This window comes from Canis aureus, chromosome 22, assembly GCF_053574225.1.
Source record: "Canis aureus isolate CA01 chromosome 22, VMU_Caureus_v.1.0, whole genome shotgun sequence".
Lineage (NCBI taxonomy): Eukaryota > Metazoa > Chordata > Mammalia > Carnivora > Canidae > Canis > Canis aureus.
The window spans coordinates 26922458-26945483 of NC_135632.1; the positions used below are offsets into that span (position 1 = coordinate 26922458).

A 23026-nucleotide genomic window follows, 5' to 3' on the forward strand; every position below is an offset into this window, starting at 1 on the left:
TATAGTGAGGAAATATGGTGGAGCTGGAAGCTTGCTGGATTGGGATAGGAGTTCTGAAAACGTGATGCCTAGTGAATCTGTGTACCTCTTGGGCCTTCATTTTCTCACTGGTAAAATAAGCAGACAAGACTAAGTCAACAAGGAATTTCTTGGATCCTTTCTCACTGGAAAAATCTGTTTCTATGTTAGAATAAATTACACACAATGTCAACACCTTGAGAGCAGAGGTCAGCAAACTATGGCCCATAAGCCAAATCTGGTCTGTGGCCTCTTTCCATAGGACTCTCAAGCTGAGACCAGCTTACATATTTCTAAAGGTAATAAGAACAAACACACCAAATATAAAAACAAATATGTGACACAGACCATATGTGGCTTATGGATCCTAAAATATTTACTATCTGATCCTTTATGGAGAAAGTTTGCTGACCTCATTCCCTTAGAGGATGGACATTAATGAGAAGCCCTTCTCCATGAAGGCAGAAAAGGTTGTAGCCAAGTGAAGTCCACTAAGGACAGCATTAAGAAAGCACAAACAGTACTTCTTGTACTAATAGGGAATGCAGGCATCAGCTGGAGGCAGCCAACGGATAGCTGAGGCAGAGGTCTGACTTTCTAAGGCCACACAGCAGGCCTGGCAGGAGGTTCAGGCTAAAGCTGCTGCATACGGGTATGTATGTAGGTTGTACCTTGCACAAATCTATGGGTTAACAGTCTAATTATTATCATTGTGAATGGCCGGCCTCCCAGGGGGCACTGGAGTACACAACTTGCACAGCTGTATAGGACCTCTGGTTCAGGCCACTGGTGGTATTTTATAGTTGAACTTTGCACACGGTAATTTGAAATGACTCTGGCAGTTTTTGTTATTCACAGCTTTGAAGAACTTGTGAATGTGCTCCCATCAAGCTAATATGACATTGTTCACCAGAGCTCTTATACCTGCTTGGTGGTCCTAGGCATTTGGTCGCTCTGGCCCTGGCCTTGGCCACTGGAGCAGTAGTGGTCATCTGAGATGGTGATCTGTTCATTCTCCTCAGCTTCCAGCTGACTCTGGTTGAAACGCAGGGAACCTTTAAGAATGTCTTTGATCTAGTTTTCAAAAAAGAGGAAAATAAATGAAAGGATAAATTGTTTTGCAATGCTAGCAAAACCTCTAATACATTTAAACTAGACTTACTCACTGACCATCTTTTAATAGCATGGATATGAATATATTACCATAAGAAAGGAATTAACAGGAAAAAAAAAAAGCCCCAACTCTATCAAAGCCATGGGCCAATTAATAATGACCAAGGAAAATTTCAGTCTTAATGGCTAGGTTCTCACAGGGTCAGTCTGGGAGCAGTTATCCTAGAGCAGAAAGTACCATTTGCCTACACACCCAGCCCTGCTGAACAGCCCTCGGCTCCCCAAGTGGCTACACCCAAGCTGAGCTGTTAATAACAAAGGCAGACATCTGAGAGCAGTATGCTCTTTTCGTTAACGTGTATGTTCCACTCAGCTCTCCAAGGGATGGGTAAATGTGGTCCTTGTGGGTCTGAGACCTGCTGTGGGTGGTGATGGAACTTGTGTTCCAAGGACAGCATATTCTATGGATGAAAAACTGAACATGCTGCTGGACCACACAATACCAGCTCTAGGTAAGGAACAATGGCTTTGGTAAGTGAAAGAAGCAAGGGTGGGAACAGAAAATTAGCTTGGGCTGCAAGCTAGTCAGACATAATCACTAGTAGGAGCAAGAGGTGTTAAGGAGGTGGTGATTCAGGTTGGGCTGTGCCTGGGAGGGAATGAGGGGCTGGTGCTGGTATCACGGTATGCCATGCCACAGGGTGCCCTCCCCAGCAGGTACTAAAAGAATGGCCAGATCAAATGCACATACCTGTTTTAATCCTGCCAGAGAAACCAGAATTTGATCTTCTTTTTCCAAATTTTCTTGTAATATCACATCTTGAATATTTACTGAAAATAGAAGAATGACATTTTATAACTAATGCTGGGTATAACTTAACCTACCTATCACACCATAACTTGCTTGGAAATTTTTCTGTCCCATTTCATAGCAAGTATTTCCACCAAGGATGCTCTGTCCAAATGCAGATGAGGCAGGTGTGCAGGAGAGGAGAGGAGAGAGCACTGAGCCCAGTATGCACAGCCTTTCCACCAATGAGACACGCATACATTCTTATGATGACAGATACGTCTTTACTTCCACAGGGAGACCAGGGCACCTCCTGCTAACCTCTGATGTGAACAGCCTAGAGCATTCATCCAGCCTCTGGGAGGAAGCGGTTCAGCCTGGGCTTCCCTACACGGTCTCATGGTTCAATGATGGTAACTCACCCCTCTCTCTCTGAAGACCAGGCCCTTCCAGGTAATGAAGTAATCAAGACACTGTCTTTAAAGATTTAAACAGTAAAGCATGTTGTCAGTTCAACAAAATGGTAAGAATAACCTTCTTCAACATAACATTCATCAACATTCTAGTGATTATGTCTGACTAGCTTGCAGCCCAAGCTAATTTTCTGTTTCCACCCTTGCTTCTTCCTCTTACCAAAGCCATGGACAAGCTCATGGAGCTACATGGTGCCATCGGACAACAATGCCTATGGAATCAGCCTGACTTCACCTGGGGTCTTCACGGGAGTACTACTTCTCTAAGTCCTCTGGGAAGCTTACCCTCCACATGAGAAGTCCTTTATCCAGACCTGATCTGAGAGATCTAGCAAGTGAGCTATGACTGCCAGGCTCAGCACTACACTGAGCTTCCCACCAATAGGGTGAACACACAGTGGTCCTCAGCGCTCCCCCACCGCATGCCTGAGGGATACACACAGCCCCGGGAGTGGTGGGGCGCACTGAGCCTGGATTCTCAGGAGAGCTGAGGGGGAGGAAGCAGAGCCCTCTCCCTACCCCAGGGCGAGGCAGGAGAATGCAATGGTGGGAAGGACTAAAACACACTCTACGCACACCAGTTGGAGAATCACAACAATAAGTAAGCTTACCTTCTATTAACGTCTCCTTTCCTATTTTGTGGCCTTGGATCACATCTTCTTATAGGGCCTTACAGATGCCCCACACTTAATAATTCACTCAGTAAGTGTCCCAGTCTGAATGTGGGACTCCTCAATTCCATGCCTGGCCCCCTTCAGCCACCAGACCTGTGTATCACTCCCTGCTTGCTTAGCCCTTGTCCTGCTGGTAGCAGCAGCAGAGTCAGCACACTCTCCTCCTGGCCTGCAGGCTCATATCCATGCAGACCGGCTTTTCCTCATTGTTCAACTCTGGCCCCATGTTGCCTCCTCATAGCAGCCTTCCCACCCATCTGGCCACTGCCTTGTTATCTCTTTCTCCTGTACATATTTCACTAGGCACTTGTCACCAGCTGGCATTAGCACATGAGTTTGTGGGCTTATCTGTTGTCCATCTCTCCCAAGAGGGTATCAGCTTCAAGACTGTCTTGTTCAGGGGTATAGTCTCAGCGCTTAGAATGAGGCCTGGTGCATTTCAGGTATACAGTTAAGTAATAATGGACTCAACAAATGGGGGAAAACACTCCTGGAACTTGCATTTCAAAACACCGCTATGGTAAATATTTCCAAAAGTATTCCCTGCAAAGGAAGAGGCAAAGACTGATACCATCAACATAAGCCTAGCCTGACAATCTGTTGGAATCTTCAACGAGAGTAAATCTCTAGACCATGCTGACAAGTCCTCTTTCATTCCACAGCAGAAAAACAGCAGCTTTTATTTATTCAGAAAACGTGACTAGTTTCTGGCTAATATAAAGGCCCGCTTCAAAACAAGAAAGCAAGATGAATGGGAATGGAATAATAGATATAATTAGAGAGTGAATGTTTTTGGTTTCCTTAAAAGCCTGTAACAATTTGTTCTCTCTCAACAAAAAAACAACACAGAATCCACTCAACAAGACATAAACGACAACCAACTGCAGGGAACTGACAAAAACCAGTTATATAGGTCTTTTAGAGGATTGCAAAGGGGGCTTTTGTTTTTATGACTGCTAGGGTTTTTAAGGCAGATGTCTGAGGGTCTCGGGCTGCCTGGGGCAGCATGGCACGTAGTAGCTGGGGAGTTTGGTGGGGGGAGGTGAGTTCTGCCCCACTGAGCTGCAAGGTGGGCCAGATTTCCCAGCCTCTGCTATGTAAATGGGGACAGCAGGGGAATAACTCCTGGACCCTGAAGGAAAGCTCACCTAATGGATGCAGGAACACTTGGGACATCTGGAAGAAGCATGGGGAGCTTCTTGAGTCCAAGGAGCTAATGGAGAGGAGGCCACTGGAGGCCATGCCCAACAAACCAGGATGGGGGCAAGGAAAAGAGGAAACATGCACAAACCAAATGTGCTGTATCCTGCTGCCATGACTCTATCTACACTTCCTGCCCACCCCTTTGACAGTTTGCTGTGGAACATATCCTGAAGCCAAAGATTTGGCCAAATTGCCTGGCTGCTGCCTCCAGTGTAATATGGGGCCCACAGTCAACAGCAACAAAGATCAAAGGCCTTTAGGGTCATGGGCTACAAGCTAACAAGGCAGTCAGTCAGTGACTCCAGTGGTGACAGAAGCTGATAACTATGCAGGAATAGAGCTCTCCTTAGAGGCCAACAAAGACCCAGAGGGCACTCAGCAACCCTTCCTCAAATACCCAGGAAATATGAGCCATCCCAGCACCCAGACACCATCCTGGCAGGGAAAAGAGACAAAGTAGAGAAACTCTGTGGGCATTTGTTCAGTTGAGATGGTTACTTGTAAGAGACCAAATTTAGGACCAATTGGCAAGTTTAAGCCTTGGACTGCCATTGGTGGGAATGGAACTTTAGAGTGAGACTTCTGTGTACCTGAGTTTAAATATATGATTCATTATCTCACTACATAAGTATCAGTGTCTACTCGAGATGATATAAAATAGTATTGGCCACGTTGCCTGAAAATCCCAGGAAGCAAGTCACCGAAGTGTCCTCTCTTGGATACCACAAACCCGTAATGCTTGAGTGGTGGTTGCACTGAAGGTGGAAGATGGCTGTAATGGTAAGCCAGAACAAGAGAAGCCTCTTGTCTTTCATTACAGGCCTAAGGAATAATGCTCCAAGATCTAAAGCCACTTTCCCCCATACACTCTTGCTGGATAAGAGCATGAACAACCAACAAGCCTGGATGCTCACTACTGTACTGTCTCCTGGGTCTTGAGGTAGCAGAGCTGCTGGTGGGCCACCCTAGTTCCACCTTCCATTCCTTCCTCAACATGTCCCAGATCTCATTCAGGGTAATACCATGTGCATTTACCCTCACAGCCAAGGTTAGTCATGTGACATAGCTCTGGCCAACGAGGTGTAAGAAACATCCCTGGATGGAGCTTCTGGGAAGCTCCTCACGGAGTCTGACTCAGTTTGTGCCTTTTGGACCTTTACACTTCCACCTCTGGTACTTGAAATGCTAGCAGGAGCTCCATAAGTCATCTTATAAGCATGTGGATGAGGATCACAGCTTAAGGACTTTGGGCAGTAAACCAGAGGGAGCTGGGGGCATTGGACACATCATGGAGCTGCTATGCTTGCTTGGACTGCCTACCTCCAGGCTTATTTAAAAGAAAAAACCCACAAAACTTCCTGATTTGTTTATTCTACTGCTTTTTGGGCTTAGGTTTGTGTCCAAATTTCCTTTTTTTAATATGGGCACCAGTCACTGGATTAACTAAGTATCACCTTGTCCCAACTTGAATATATCTGCAAAGACCCTATTTGCAAATAAGGTCACATTCACAAGTTCCAGATGGACATGAATGGGGGAATGGAGGAAGAAAGTGAAGTGGGGATCACTATGCGACCCAGTACACTAGCCAAACTGGTTCACTGTTACACAGGATACAAACCATCCAGTTTCTCTAACGAAAGGGGACTGAGACAGTCCTACCAATCTCCTCTCCTGCATGCAGAGTTCAATTTTACATTCCAGGCTGGCTCCGGCCTGCTATGCAATGTGACTGGCCAAGGGTACCAGGGAGGGAGAAGAGCCCAGAGCCTTAGTATCCTCGGAAGGAGACCCTTACTGAGAATTCTTCAGCCTTACTTTTCAGAGAAGATCAAAGATCACTTTTTTATACAATCTAATGGAAACCAGGACCTTCTACCCTGAAAACCCATACACACACACACACACACACACAGAAAGAGAGAGAGAGAGAGAGAGAGAGAGAGAGAGAGAGGATGTTCATTTAATCTTAAGGATAAATCTGTTATAATCAACTAAGCTGATTAGACTCAATTTAGGAAATCCAGGGTAGCCCGGGTGGCCCAGTGGTTTAGCGCCGCCTTCAGCCCAGGGCACGATCCTGGAGGCCCTGGATCGAGTCCCACATCAGGCTCCATGCATGAAGCCTACTTCTCCCTCTGCCTGTGTCTCTGCCTCTCTCTCTCTCATGAATAAATAAAATCTTAAAAAAAATTAGGAAATCCAGCGTATAGAAATCCAAATCTGAAACTAATAATAATACATGTTAATTGAACTTAAATTAAAAATAAATAATGAAAGTTTTGAAAAGGGAAAAAATAAAACAAAAGGGTACTTTTGAAGGCTGTTAAATGTTTGAATACAAGAATTTTGATTTTACTAATAAAGTACTGGCCATGTAAATCCTTTGCCTAATATTGATTTAAGGTGGCATTTATGAACATTCTACGAATATACAACTTCTCAATAATAAATCTACTGCTTGAAGTTGCACCTGCATGTAAAAACAGAAAAACGTAATGAATTTTTATGCCTTAAAATACTGAACGCAGAGATATGAAATGCTTAAATTTCTAATGTAATGCACATTTTTTCTTATAGCAAGAGGCAGAATAAATTATGAGATAAAGGCTCTTTTTGTTTCTCTGTAGAAGGAAGATTACGTTCTTTATAATCTTCTACTTAAGTTTTATAGATTATAAATGTTTCAGCACTGAAACTAAAGGGGGAAATCTCACAGAACTACTTCTGTGGAAATTATACAAAAATCTCATCAACTAAAATCTCATCAACATAACAGTTGCATGGTGACTCCACTTCTAAAGAGGTGTGTCAATGCCACAAAAATAGATCTCTGACTCTAAAAGTAATGGAAACGGCACACAGACTACTTTTTACAATTTCTTAAAAATGTTTTTTCTTCAAAGCTGGAATAAAAGTGTTTTATTTGAATGGTTGGTACAAAAGGTAACACCAGCCCATATGCATTAAGAAGGGTAGCAGAAAGGAGATAAAATGAGAACTAGCATCTATCTTTAGTGGAGGTGGTGGAATTCAGCTTCCTTGTGCCTGAGGGTAATATCAGAACCTTCCTCAAAGGATTACGATGAAGAATAAATAAATTAGCACAGTATCTCACCCACTGTAGAAGCTCCGGACTTGGTCCCCCCTCCCTAAGAACTTATTTATTTATTTGAGATGGGGGAGAGAGAGAGAGAGGGAGAGAGAATGCACAAACAGTGGGAGCAGCAGAGGCAGAGGGAGAAGCAGACTCCCCCACTGAGCAGGGAGCCCATTGAAGGGCTCCATCCCAGAACCCTGGGACCATGACCTGAGCTGAAGGCAGACACTTAATCGGCTGAGCCACCTAGGTGCTCCAAGGACTTGGTAACCCTTTTATTTTGACATGGCTACATTATCTCATCTGACTATCCCAACAACCATTCTTGATGAGGACCATCATCCAATTACAGAAAAGGGAGCCAAGCTCAGCAATCCCTGGTCCATCATCTGAAGTCTTATGATGGGAAAGTGGTAGAGCTAAGACAATATCCCAGATCATCTGGACTTCTGAGCTCCTCAGAACTTACATACGCAGCACTGATGGAGGGGCCAGAGAGAGACAAGAAGCCAGAGAGGCACAGGCCAGGGTCTTGCTACAGACTTGATTGCTTTCTAATGCCAGTGCCCTTTATTTAGTGGTGGAACTGACCTGAGGTCAGCTGGCACAACCTACATGTAAAACAGACTGCTCTATCATTTCTATCAGAACTTTCCAGAGCACTGGGACTAGCATCAAACAGCTTGAACTTTGATGATCTTGGACAGAGATCTGTATATCAATAAACTCAACAGTAATGGGGGCAATGCCTATCTTGAGACTTGCTGGAAAGATTAGACGAGATGATCAAAGTGGTCTACTTCTAACAAACTGCTCACTAATACTATTATTGGTTAGTATGGTTTTTGTTTTTGTTTTTTTTTTCCTTTTCTAGTACCTCAAAGATCCAGATAGGTAGATTCTGCTTTTCGAGGTTCTTGTCTCTGATAGACATTTAGTTAGTTTGACCTCAGATAATCTTATAAGGGACTGACCCAGCCTCAAAAGAAAAAATATGCAGGCTGTTACAAAATGGAGGGGTCACATGTAGGGTTGACCTAGGGTCACATGTGTGATCAAAGTCGTACTACCTGAAGAGGTGGCCATGAGTCAAGGAAGAGGGGCAGACCTGTAACTTGTCACTACTGGCTTTGGCTACACTGTTGACAAAGGAGTTTCTGCTCACAGAGTGTGTGTGCCATTGCTGGCCAGATCTTGGGAGAAAGCAGGTTTAGAAGAGACTGTAGGTGCCAAATTCATTAACAGATCATGTACATTTGTGTGTCTTTGCAAATGTGATTCTCCTTCCAGAAGATCCTCCTCGCCTCCTTACAATAAGACCCTCCTTGCCTCCTTACAATAACACACCCTTCTTTTCTTCAAAGTCTGCCTTAAAACCATGTTCAAGCATTGGCTTCCTATTAACAGTCTTCCCTCTCAAAGTATTCAGTTGTTGAATTCTCTTCTGCTTCATCTTTTACTCTTGCACTGTATTATATATGAGGCTCAAAGATTAAAGCCTTCTCTTTCTCTTTTAAATAAATAAATAAAATCTTAAAAGTGGGGGGATGCCTGGGTGGCTCAGTTAAGCATCCAACTCTTGGTTTCAGCTCAGGTCATGATCTTAGAGTCATGGGACTGAGCCCTGCGTCTGGCTCCATGCTTAGCATGGAATCTGCTTAAGACCCTTTCCCCTCCCCTCTCCCTCTCCCTCCCCTCTATGCTCTCTCTTTTTTCCATATAGATAAATAAAATTTTTAAAAATAAAAAGATTAAAGTCTTCTGAAGCTTCACAGTTTTATGGGCAAATGATGGACTCAAGGTCTTTTGGATCCAAATGTGGTACTCTGTTCATTATATCCCTATTACTCTAGAACTCCACTGGTCCCTGCCAATGTTTCTGAGATCACTCCGGGAGGACCTTGGTTTCATGTGACACTATGTGTCACTTTAGGTATTTCCAATGAGGTATATTTTCCTTGGCACATTCTCTCTCTCTCCACTTTGAAATTTTACTCACATCTTCCATATGCAATGAGCTCAATTTTACAATACCAATCCTCCACTTCATCCCAAACTATGTCTCCTAGAACCTGTTTTTACATCAGAGAGCAGGTACTTAGTAAATACCAGTTGAATGAACAACACAGGGTTTTCCCACCAGCAATAGGGATGATTTTTATGTCCTTAGGAACAGATGTAGGTGAGCTTTTTCTCAGGTGAAGAATTAAGGGATATTAACATGATCAATCAGATCTCAGATCAAGAAGTGGTAGGGGCAGATGAAGGGAAGTAAGTTTCACTGATGATTTATTAAGAGCCAAGTACTGAATCAGGCACTTTATGCTCAATATTTTCTTTCAAAAGCAAAAGCAGATCACATAGAAAATATAATCAGGGGTCCTGTTTTGTATCTAGCTGTCAGAATGACTGAAAACTCTAAACTCAGCACTGAGAAAAGAATATTTAGTTTGGAAAATCCAAGGGTAAGACTAAGCAGATACGTGTATTGCACTTAATATTAGTTTTTGTTGTCAATAAATAATTCTCTTAAGTAAACTTAGAGTGATTAGCAGAATTAGAAATCTTTGCTCATCTCTACCATTTAGCATCTGATTCTCAGGATTCACCACTTTGCCAGCTAGGGAGCATCATGGAAGCATGACTCCTCACAGCAAAATCTATCATGTTCATCATATGGCTGAGGGTCAACCAGAAAAAAGACTTTATATATTTTTAAACTTAAAAAGTCTCTAAGCTCCAGTAATGGTTAGATGCCTTTGCCAGAAGATGTACTTCTAAAAATAGAAGGAGAAACATTGGTAGAGACTTATTAAAAGGAAATATCCTAGGGTGCTGCCATCAGATCTTCTCATTTGGAAGCAATGACATAGAAGGGCAGTTTGAATAAAACTGTCCTAAAATCACATCAGTTAGTCAAATAAGATCCCGTGAACTGGTTTTAAGGTGGATATAATTTTTTGTCAATTTTAGGCAATAAAAGTTTTGCTGATAGGATGATCTAGTGAAAGTATTTACCACAGTATCAGTATTTAAATTTAGCCCAAGGCAGCAAACATTAGCCTTCCTTGTTTTTTTAAGATTTTATTTATTTATTCATGAGAGACACACACAGAGAGAGACAGAGGCAGAAACACAGGCTGAGGGAGAAGCAGGCTCCATGCAGAGAGCCCGATATGGGACTTGATCCTGGGACTCCAGGATCACAACCTGAGCCAAAGGCAGACAGATGCTTAACCACTGAGCCAGCCAGGCATCCCAACATTAGCCTTCTTAAAGATTTTTTTTTTTTTTTTTTATGATAGTCACACACACACACAGAGAGAGAGAGAGAGAGAGAGAGAGAGAGAGAGAGAGAGAGGCAGAGACACAGGCAGAGGGAGAAGCAGGCTCCATGCACCGGGAGCGTGACGTGGGATTCGATCCCGGATCTCCAGGATCACGCCCTGGGCCAAAGGCAGGCGCCAAACCACTGCGCCACCCAGGGATCCCTCAACATTAGCCTTCTTAACTTGGGTTTCACCCTCCCCTACACACAAGCTCTATGCTTAACATGAGACACTTGTAGTGGCCACAAAATCCTGGAGCTTTCAAGCAATTGGCAGCAAGCTTGTTTCCACAAGATGAGGCAGACAAGTATTTTGTCTATCGGGTCATTAGCTGGAGAGGACCTGTGGATTAGAAGACATGGAGAGGCAGCCTGGTATGGAGAGCTGAGAACAGGCTATGCAGTCAGACAGTTTAAGAAAGATGGAAGATTTGGACATTGTATTTAAAAACAGAAAGAGAGGGAGAAATATTCAGTGTGGGTTCCTCCTACGTGGAAGAGCATGTGGGAAAATGGGAGACAGCCAGAAAGTGGAAAGCAAAATGATGAAAGATTGACAGTCTATACTGAAGCCATGGGTTCAGAGCTTTGGTAGCTTCACCTGGGAAAGGATAAGACAGTATAGAGTTAGCTGAGTTTTTCTAAACAGGCATAGGGTTGGTACAACGGAGATGTTAACCAATTGTTCCAAGTCTTTTGATAATAAAACTGGGGTGGGGGCAGGAAGAGCATTCTACAACTAGAATAGAACAAGTTCAAAGAGGCTGAAAAAAGAACTGAATTTCAGATGATTGAAGGCTACATAAAAATACCAGGAGAGGTATGTGCTGTCTGCCCACAGTTTAGCTGCACATGTGCCTGAAGAGTAGAGTTAGGAATACATTAATAGGATTTTGAATATATTCATTTAATTCTGCCCACATAATGTTAAGTTCTTTTGCTCTCTGCTGCTTGAAGACTGTCAAGGGCCAGTAACACCATGCTCTACTAGAAATACAGAACCTGAAGCCCCATAGCATACCTACTGAATCAGAAATCGGCATTTTATGATTCTCAAGGGAAAGTATCTTTTCCTTCTACAGAGGACTATGATACTCTTAATTAAATGCAGTATTTAAAATTCTTAAAGTAATTATGAAAACTTTTATCACAGTGTGACTGACAGAGAGGAAGCTGTCTGGTGATCACATTTACCTTCCTTGTATTTCAAATGCCATTAGTTAACTGCCTTATTGAACATTTCCAAAGACATCCACTAAAAGTTGTTTTCATAAACACGAGAAAATTAGATTTATAAAGTTCTTACAGAAGCAAATAAGCTGATTTTCAAAACTGGCCTCCTCTTACAGCTAAGTCTTACATAAATATTATGACAAGTGTAAAATCAGTAACAACGTGTGCAAAAAAATAGCAGAGGATCTGACATCCCACTACTGACTCAAGTGTGGCCCTAGTAGAAGCATCAGAAAGAGAACCAGGGACTGGAATGGGTCTGGATGCATGGTGCTGTGTCACAAGCTAGCTGTGTGTCTCTCTCATCCTCCCTGGACCTTGGTCTCCTCATCTGTGAAGGACTGCTGAGTTGGCTTTGAGAGCTTCCACATGTTCAACATTCTAAGATCCTATGAGCTACAGCACTCTGGGAAACCTAACTGCCCTTAATGCCCTGCGTTTAATCCTGCCATTGTTTGCACAAACCACTCCTGAAGGGGCGAGTTGCTGGAAACCACTGTCTAAATACCAAACAGAGGACTGGAAATACCTCTCCTGGGAGCAGGCAGGTGTGGGCTTCAGGGCCAGCAGGGTGAGCAGCTTGTAGTCCTTGTAAACAGCTGGCAGCTCAGCCCAGCTGCTGAGAGATCAGAGAAGTGTGGGCTGCTCACCCACGTGCAATTATGTGTAAGATACGGCAAGTCTAAAAATAGCCTGAGCTCAGCCACAGAGGTTAATACTGGCAATGGCTTTTAACTCAACTGTCAGGATGACAGGAAGAGGAGTAACTATAGCAACAGAAAAATGAATACGTAAAACAAGTCTTCTGAAGTTGACAGGAAAGTTAGGTTTAATAAAACATGTATTTTCAATTCCTGTCTCTCAGTCTTTGAATTCAAGTAGTTCAATTATGTGGAAGTAATAAAATTAGAATTTTGATAAAACAAACGTTCCTTTAGTTTTGGGTTCCAGGACCGTAAGGAAAGAATCGATTAACTTGTTGATGTTATTAGCTCTATAATTAAAGGACCATTTGAAAAGATGCCTTTATATAATTTTTAACTGAGAGGTTTTTCTCTGTATTTGTTCTATCAGTTATAAAAATAGCTTTGAACTGTACTTGACATTTTAAAATATTACTTCTTGTCTGATGAAAATGTAGGGTGATACAGAATTGTCTTGAAATGAAAGGTACTTAGTGAAAACAATTAACACGAGGAGAGGATCCAGAGAAATAATTCCGAGAGTAAGTTTCTGATGCTGTTCTCACAGCTGCCATTGGTAGCCCAGGGCATATTGGAGGCCCAGCAGTGCTCATGTCAAGGAGAGTCTGTATCATTCTGTTCTGCTAAAGCTATTCTTGATCAAAGAGCTCATGCACCTCCCTCTGAGGACTGGCATATCCCAAATTCCTGTATCTTTCTGCATCATCTGATAAAGGAATATTTAGTTAAGTGCTGGGAAATTTGGTATTGGTCCCACTTCTCCCACTAACTAGTTGTAGGGGCCCAGACCTATCAATACCCAGCACTTTGCTCATGGGTTTGATGAGTGTCTCAGGATCTTCTCTGAAAAGGGACAGTTAGGAGTTATGGGGACAGAGGAGAGAATTTGTGTTGAAAACCCAACTTTGGGCCATGCCCTCTGTTGGGCTTTAAAAACATTAGTCTCGGCAACAAATTGGCAAGTAGATGATTGTGGCTCCACTGTATATATGAAGACATGATCATAAGCAGGCTGAGCCAAAAAGTGACAGAGTCTGATCTCATTCTGTGTCTGCCTGGTGCCACACAAGGCTGCCTTTCCTGACACTACTCCAGATACTCTTACAACTGACTCTTGCCTACAGTTTAAAGATGACCTCCTAGGCGCTTCAGCCATCTACAGACTTTCAGTGACTTTCCTGCATTTTCTAAACATAAAAAATTAGGTCCCCTGGAGAGTCCCTCTATAATCTTCTTTTCATCCAGGCCATCACTGTTAATAAGTATTTTCACATCAAATATATACTACTGTGCTACCTATCTTTTCCTTTAATAATATAGCACGAATATTTCCTTATGTTGATAAAAAATATTTTAATATCTAGTATTAAGATTGCATTACACAGTTATAATTAGTCATTTACTAATGGTTTTTTCAGTTATTCCAATTTTGTTGCCTTAATAATCAGGAAAAATAGAAAACATCATATGGAAAAATACTAGGGTACCAAAGTCATTTTTAAAGGAAGTACAGGAAGCCAAAAAGTAAATCAAGGGCTTTACCTGAATTAGTCTTTGTGTCTTACTCTAATTTTTCCTTGGAATCAAAACTGCCTACGACACAGGAATACCCTTTAATAAACTAATATTATAATAGGCAGGTGAAATGAAATGCATCTGTGGGCCCTGGGGCCAGGGATTCCTTGTAGCATCCTTCAACTCTGCTTTAAAAAGGCAGTCCTGCTATTTATATGGAGAAAAGAAGTTGACAGCTCTATGCAGGGATTCTGGCTGAAAGTGAAACGTACACACAAAAACAAATTTAGTTTTGTGGCTTGTTGAAAATTCACATCTGGTATGGGCTTTTCTTTAATTAAAGTGATTCCCCCTCCCATGCAATGAGAAAATACTCTTACAATGCTGACTGAGAGACCAAAATCAGAGCAAAAGCTCTTTGAAAATTCTGAGGCTTAAGTAAAGCTGCTTTAAAAGCTGCTATGTGGACCAAACAACTTAGAAATTTCCTAACAGGATTTTCTAGAGTTCCAGTAAATCTTTCTCTCAGTCACTTCTTTGTTCTCCTACTTTGGTGGAAAACCAAATCAAGCAATACAAAGGTCACCCACACAGCCAGGAAAGCAAACATACACATATATACCCGCCCACACACTTGCTTTAAAATTAAAATTATATTTAACTAAAATTAGTTACATAATATATACAATTTATATATAAACTATCTCTCTGGGATGGCCAGGGTGGCTCAGCAGTTGAGCATCTGCTTTTGGCTCAGGGCATGATCCCGGGGTCCGGGATCGAGTCCAGCATCGGGCTCCTTGTGGGGAGCCTGCTTCTCCCTCTGCCTATGTCTCTGCCTCTGTGTCTTTCATGAATAAATAAATAAAATCTTAAATAAATAAATAAATAAATAAATAAACTATCTCTATTCATCACTTCTTTTTGGTAAATTTTAAAGTGGGATGCTATGAGAGTCATGAGAACTTAGTTCTATATGAATTTTTAAAAATTATCATAATGAAGTATATAAATAAACCACTGTGACAGGGTGAATCAGATGTGACAAGGGTAACATTTCTTGCTGATAAGAGACACTACCCTTTTGATCACCTGCTGGGATTTCTTCTGTTATTTCTGCCTCTTGAGCTCTTTTCTCTGAAGGAGTGGTTAGGAGAAGAGAAATAAGGCTGAGGCTAGAACAGAGCCCAGCCAGCTGCCTAGAAGACACTGGTAGACAAGCAGCCACCGAGGTCAAGCACCTCTCCAACCATAAGAGGATATTTGCTCCTTGCTAGAGGCCAGTATGGTTCAGGCTACACTTAAATGACAGCTGTTCTGACCACATGCAGTGGACTCATGGTCTAACGGCTGAGAGATTAGTGGAGTCCAAGGTAGAGTCCAGTGAAGGTCCCAGAAATGGGCTACTCTTAGGACCCCTGCCAGGGGGTAGGGGCTTTGGTGGATTCTCTTTGGTTTTCCCTCAGAAGTGGGATGCATCCTGATTTCCTGTAATACTTGGTATTGCCATTTGTCCATACTCATAGAGCAGAATACTGGCCATTTCCATTACAGATTATGTTTTATTCTCCTAATTAGTTCCTGAACTACAGATACTAGATACTGAAGGATGGATAAAGAAAGAATGCCCATAAGAGAACTGAAAAAGAGTAACAGTCTGCATTATAAAGTTCTGCAATCAGTACAGAGTTGCTAAAGCAAAACATACATGATCCAGGAGAGACCATTTTTAATACAAAATACAGGACTTTCACAAATGTAGAGAGTAATGCCTGATGACTTTCTAATGTGACATATGTATGACTCACATGCAAACAGAACTTCAAACTAGGACATTTCTGAGAACATAAGCAGTCAGAAGTAAAAAAGGTCATGTAGTCCTGACATGCATTTTAGGTTGGTGGTTAAACACACGTATTTTTAAAAAATAAAGCACTGTCAAAATAATGATCACATAGGTAATTACAGACAGGTTGGCACAACAGTAGAGCTATTTGATCTCGAAAGCTCAACGTTTCTTTTGTTTTGTTTTATTTTGTTTTAGATTTATTTATTTTTTTGAGAGAAAGAGAGAGTGTGTGTGGTGGGGAGGGACAGAGGGAGAGGGAGAGAGAATCTCAAGCAGACTCCATGCTGAGCAAAGATACTGATTCTGGGCTTGATCTCATGGCCCTGAGATCACAACCTTAGCTGAAACCAAGAGCCGGATGCTTAACCAACTGCACCACTCAGGGACCCTTGAAAGTGCAACATTTCATTTTGGTTTGAGGTAGACAAATATTTATAGGGGGGAGTATAGCAGTTAAGAATTGAAATCTAGGGGGATTCCTGGGTGGCTCAGTGGTTTTGCGCCTGCCTTTGGCCCAGGGCGTGATCCTGGAGTCCCGGGATTGAGTCCCGCGTTGGGCTCCTTGCATGCGGCCTGCTTCTCCCTCTGCCTGTGTCTCTGCCTCTCTCTCTCTCTCTCTCTATGTCTATCATAAATAAACAAAAATAAATTGTTAAAAAAATAAAAAAAAAAGAATTGAAATCTATGGTTAAACTGCTTGATTTTAAGTTTCTACTCTCTTTACTAGTGATATAATCTTGGGATATTTAATTAATCTTTCTGAGCTTCAGTTTCCTCATTTGTACAATGTGGATAGTAACACCACCTCTACCACAGTGCTGCTGTGAGGATTAGTGAGATAATGCATGTGAAAAGTTTAACACAGAGCCAACCGGATACTGTTGTTATGACTATCATTACTTCTAGGGCCAAAGTAACTCACTCACCAAGATGAGTGTCCATCACCTTTGCACAGTATTTGCACATGGCATCCAGGTCATTCAACTGTCCCTGAAGGAAGGAAATCTGGGCTTCTAATTCTTCCTCCTGAAATGAAAGGGATAAAAATACAGAAATTTTATTTATTTATTTTTAAAGAGTAATTGATTTTAGAGAGAGAAAGAGATAGAAAACATGCATTTGAGTGGGGGAAGGGGCAGCAGGAGAGAATTTTCAAGCAGACTCGCCACTGAGCGTGGAGCCTGATGTGGGACTCAATCCCACCACCAATGAGATTATGATCTGAGCTGAAACCAAGAATCAGATGCTTAACTGACTGAGCCATCTAGGTGCCCCATATGGAAACTTTAAAAAATTTAAATAAAATCCCCGAAGTTCTCCAAACGATTTGGACAATTTCAAAGAGGCACAATGTCTTTTCAGTTGTAGACAAACAAAAGAAAATAGCAAATAAATTAAGAGCAAACCCACCACTGTCACCACCAGCAAAATAAGAGAAGAGTAAAGTGGAATTTTTTAAAAAATCTGGACTTTTTCTAATGAATACAAGCTTTGTGCTATGTGTAAATGCTTACCCATACAACCCTGTATAAAAAAAAGGCCATGCAATATCTTCAATAACTGGGCCATACAAACTGGAGAATAAATGCAATTTCAGGCAGATGGGTACAAGAACATTACATTTCCTCATGCACATTTAGGGAACCAGAGACAATGATAATCTCCTAAAATGTAAGATTTCCCAAAGCACTTGGAAAAGCTTTGCCCCTACAGCCCATAAACAGCTGCTCTTACATTTCCTCTTTTGATATGACACTAGAGAATTTTATTTATGTGATTGTTTCTAGGAAAAAATACTCTGGGTTGAATAATTATCTAAATGGTAAAAGACAATCTAACTATAACAGCAACAACAAAGTCATTTTTTTAAGGAAAAAACTTACATGCAAAAAAATTTCCCAAGGAAATTTGGAAGATTAAGAGAATTTTTTTCAGAGCAAGAGAATACAGGGATACCCTAGAGAGCTTATGGGTTTGGTTCCAGAGCACTGCAATAAACAGTATCACAATAAAGTGAGTGAAATGAATTTTTTGGTTTCCCAGTGCATATAAAAGTTGTGTTTATAAATGTAAAAAAAAAGATATGTTTATATCATACTATAGTCATTTAAGTGTGCATTAACATTATGTCTGAAACAACAATGTATATACCTTAATTTAAAAACATTTTATTATGGGGCACCTGGCTGGCTTAGCCAATAGAACATAAGACTCTTGATTTCAGGGTTTTAAGTTCAAGCCCCATGTTGGATATAGAGATTACTTAAAAATAGAAACTGTAAAAAAAATACTTTATTGCTAAAAATGCTAACCATCATCTGAGCTTTCTGCTGGTAAGGACTCTGGTCTCCATGTTAATGGATGCTAATGGATCACAGTGGTGGTTGCTGACACCTGGGGTGACTGTGGCAATTTCTTAAAATAAGATAACAATGATGTTAGCCATATTGATGGACTCTTCCTTTCATGAACAACTTCTGTGTAGCATGTGATGCTGTTTGATAGCATTTTACTCACAGGAGAACTTCTTTCAAAATTGGAGTCAATCCTCTCAAACCCTGCTGCTGCTTTATCAACTAAGTTTATTTGATAATCTAAATCCTTCATTGTCATTTCAACAGTCTTCATAGCATCTGCACCAGGAGAAGATTCTATCTCAAGAAACCACTTTCTTTGCTCACCCATAAGAAGCAACTCCTCACCCGTTAGTTTGATCAAGAGATTGCAGTAATTTAGTCACAGCTACAGGTTCCATTTCTAATTCTAGTTCTCTTGAATTTCCACCACATCTGCAGTTACATCCTCCACTGAAGTCTTGAACCTCTCAAAGTTATCCATGAGTGTTAGAATCAGCTTTTTCCAACCTCCTGTTAATTTTGATATTTTTACCTCTTCCTATGCTTCATTAATGTTTTTATGGCATCCAAAAGGTGCCTCCTTTCCAGGTTTCCAATTTACTTTGCCTAGATCCACCAGAAGAATCACTATCAATGGCAGCTAGAACCTTATGAAATGTATTTCTTAAATAATAAGACTTAAAAGTCAAAATTGCTCCTTGATCCATGGACTGCAGAATGGATGTTGTATTAGTAGGCAAGAAAACAACGTTAATCTTATTGTCCACCTCCATCAGAGCTCTCAGGTGACCAGGTGCATTGTCAATGAACAGTAATATTTTCGAAGGAATTTTTCTTTTTTCTGAGCAGGAGGTCTCGGGGGTGGGCTTAAAATATTCAGTACACCATGTTATAAATAGATGTGCTGTCATTCAGGCTTTGTTGTTCCATTTAATGAGGAAAGGCAGAGATTTGGCACAGTTCTTAGGGGCCCCAGGATTTTCAGAATGGTCCATGAGCAATGGCCTCAACTTATAGTTACCAACTGCATTAGCCCCTAATGAGAGTCAGTTTGTTCCCCGAAGCTCTGAAGCCAGGCACTGACTCCTTCTCTGTAGCTATGAAAGTCCTACATGGCATCTTTTCCCCAGAGGTGGCTGTGTCATCTACAATGAAAATCTACTGTTTAGCGCAGCCACCTTCATGAATTATCTTAGCTTGATCTTCTGGATCACTTGCTGCTCACCTTGCACTTTGATGTTACGGAGACGGCTTCTTCCCTTAAACCTCGTGAACCCACCTCTGCTGGCTTCAGACTTTTCCTCTGCAGCTTCCTTACCTCTCAGCCTTCACAGAATTGAAATGAGTCAGGACCCTGCTCTGGATTAGACCTGGGCTTAAGGGAATGTTGTGACTGGTTTGTTCTATCCAGACCACTCCATATCAGCAATAAGGCTGTTTCTCTTATCATTCATATGTTCACTGAGGCAGCACTTTTAATTTCCTTCAAAAACTTTCCCTTTGCATCCACAACTTGGCTGACTGTGTGGCACCAGAGGGCTAGCTTTCAGCCTATCTCAGCTTTCAACACCACTCCCTCACTAAGCTTAATGATTTCTAGCTTTTGATTTAAAGTGAGAGATGTGTGACTCTTCCTTTCATATGAACACCTGGAAGTCACTGTAGGGTTATTAATTGGCCTAATTTCAATATTGTGTCTCAGGGAATAGGGAGCCCAAGGAGGGGGAGACAGGTGGGGAGATGGTTAGTCAGTCAGAATACACATTTATTAAGTTTACTGTCTTAAATGGGTGCAGTTGGTGGCACCCCCAGACACTTAGAATAGTAACATCAAAGATCACTTATCACAGATTACCAAACAAATACATTAGTAATGAATGAGTTTGAATGAAATATGGTGAGAATTACCAAAATGCGACCCAGAGACGTAAACTGACCAAATGCTGTTGGAAAGATGGTGCCATTAGATAGGCGTGCTTGATTCAAGATTGCCACAAACCTTCGATTTGTAAGAAATGCAGTATCTGAAAAGTGTAATAAGATGAAGTATGCCTATAATCCTCATTCTATAGGAATTCTAAACCAAGTTCGTTAGAATACAAAGAAAGGATGTTGCCAGAGGTGCAAGAAGCTAGAAAATTGATTTTCCAGTCTTAGGTGCTTGTTCTTTCACATAAAAATCTGTGTTGTTGAAAAGAAAGCAGAAGAAACTTAATGAGATATGCTTTTTTCTTAGCGATTGAGTATAATTTGACTTATAGATGGAAATAAACAGTTGAAAAGGTTACTTGTAGGTGTATTATGTTTTAGCAAAACACAATGCAACACTGAAAGGCATTGTTTTTAACTACTGCATAGAGAATGAGCCCTTAGAAATATGCATTTAAAAGCCTGACACAGGAAACCAAATTTTAGAACTAGCAGTAGCTCTGAAACCAAATTATCGTAAAATGTCCACTGTAGGATATATAAGCACTAATTGTGCTTTACATACAGCACAAAGTGCAGCAGCTTCTACTCTGGTGCTCAAATAATGACCAGGAGACTCAGCCAAGGAAGGATCAGAGGGGTAGGTGGGTAGGCAGGTGCCACCTTCCTAACTCTTTGGCTGGACTTTGAGATGGAAAGGGATGGAGTGTTTCAGGGCATCTTTCTTCTCTCTTTTCTCCTTTGTTTCTGCAAAGGCTTAAGTTTTTCCTAATCTATCAGGGTGCTAGGAAGTATGGAGAGAAGGCTACATCTGCTGGTTGACTATGGTTATGGTTTGTCTCTAAGACGGCCACCGTCAATTCCTTCCCTCCCTTTATGTATATGCTCTTCCTCTCATCAAGAGGTAGTAGTAGTATCTGTTTCCCCTCCCCTTGAATCTGGGCTGGCCTGGTGACTTGCCCTGACCCAGAGAATGTAGTAAAAGTCACACTGTGCCAGTTCTAGGCTAGTGTTAAGAGGCTGGCCAACTTCTGCTTACTTCTGCTTATCATCTGCTAGAGGAAAAGAGGTACCAACTTGTAAAGAAGTTCAGGCTAGAATACTGAAAGAGGAGAAAAAATATGTAGAGAAAGGCCATGAGAGAAGCACTGAGGTTCTAGACATGTAAATGAAATTTACCAGGACCTTTTAGCCCAATTCATCTGAAGCAAGCTAAGTGGGCGACTCAGTCAACATCACATGAGGCAGAACAGCCCAACCAAATGCCTGACCGTAATCCCATGAGAAACAGCAGTGCTACTGTTTTAGGGAGTGGAATTTCGGATTAGTGTGTTATGCAGCAATGGATAACTGAAATAGTGCTACAATGGACAGAACTCTAGACTGGTATATTGGTATATGGCACGAGGAAATCTGAGTTCTATTTCTAGTCCCGCCATTAACAAGTCACGTAACCCTAAGTAATCCTCACCCGATTTAGGGCTCAATTCAGCACTCTTTGGAGAACATCTAAATCAGACACTTTGCTTCCAAGGAGTTTATAATCTTGTAGCTGGAATAGGAGTGTTATATAAATTAGTGTATGAGATAGAGCACATGCAAGTCCTATAATGAAATAAGAGTAATTCTTTGGGAAATCCTGGTCCCTGTCTCCTGTCACCTCTATTGAACAAGTCACTTTTTCAGTGCTAGACAGACACAACCCCAGCTGGATGAGCTCAAAACTGTACAGGGGCCAGAGGCTGGCAGAAGCCCAAGTTTCTCCTTACATGTGGCTACCAAGTGGGGTGCTGGAAGCCCAGAGTAGACAAAGGGCACTAGGAATGCACTGCCTCCTGGCTTAAAAACATCCCATTTATCTTATATATTAGTTTAGTTTGGATTTAGCAATCATTTCTTTTAAAACAGAAAAACCCTTGGGAGCTTTAATCTTCAGTAGTCACTCCTATCTAAATGGATTTATTTTGTTTAGTTTGTTTTCTTTTTAAAAGCTGAGAGGGAAGAAGAACTTGAGAGAAGACCCCTTTGAGAAGGGAGGCCTGGTCTGCTGGCAGTGAGGTGTTGGACAGCTGAAGGAAGTCTGCAGCTCAAAGGGGGTGTTTCTATCAAACATTTTACTGTGCTAGCAGGAAATATGAATACTAAAACCGTGGTGAGAGTGGTGTCCACAGGGAAGCCCTGAGAACATGGCAGCTCGCGGCACTTGCTGGATGAGGGTCCACGAGCGTAAGGACGGTGTTTTCCAAGTCAGTAGCTGTGCTTATAGCTCTGGCAGCAAATGAAGAGTGTTTTCTTGCCTTAATCCCAAGTAAACCTCAGTACAAATGGAATCTATACTGTAGAAAATGATGACTTTCATTCCTTTAAAAGTTTTTTTCAAAGGAAGGCCCACCAAATGAGATAAGAGGAACATTCTGGTTGAAACAGGTGGAGGAGCCCAAGAACCTCTTCCACTTGGAAATTTGAAATCCAGTGTATTACCCCTCTAGAGTTTGCTTAATCTTAAAACATTCCTAAACCCTTCAACTTTCTCAGACTTTATAAATAGAAATGGAATTACTTGGAGGCAAAGGGTGGCTTGTCACTTATTTTTCATTCTATTATATAATTACAGATAAAATAAGAGCCAAGAATTGAGTTTCTAAAGTTGTGGGAACCAACTTTACATTTCTATCTTAGCTTCTCATGCTTCTTTCCCCATTCCCCCCCCTAACCCCCCAACATGCTTTAAACACTGACA

At 41.6% G+C, this 23026-nt stretch overlaps 1 protein-coding gene across 16 annotated transcripts in view; it reads right to left on the bottom strand.

The window, feature by feature from the left end:
* Positions 1-23026, bottom strand: part of TBC1D5 (TBC1 domain family member 5) — a 544964-nt gene that overhangs the window by 9120 nt on the left and 512818 nt on the right. For all 16 annotated transcript variants that reach the window (XM_077865315.1, XM_077865313.1, XM_077865314.1 and 13 more), the window contains 3 exons: positions 16927-17026; positions 1883-1962; positions 943-1092 (listed from right to left, as the gene is read on the bottom strand). In XM_077865315.1, coding sequence (XP_077721441.1) covers positions 943-1092; positions 1883-1962; positions 16927-17026 — 330 coding nt within the window. The remainder of the gene's footprint in view (positions 1-942; positions 1093-1882; positions 1963-16926; positions 17027-23026) is intronic.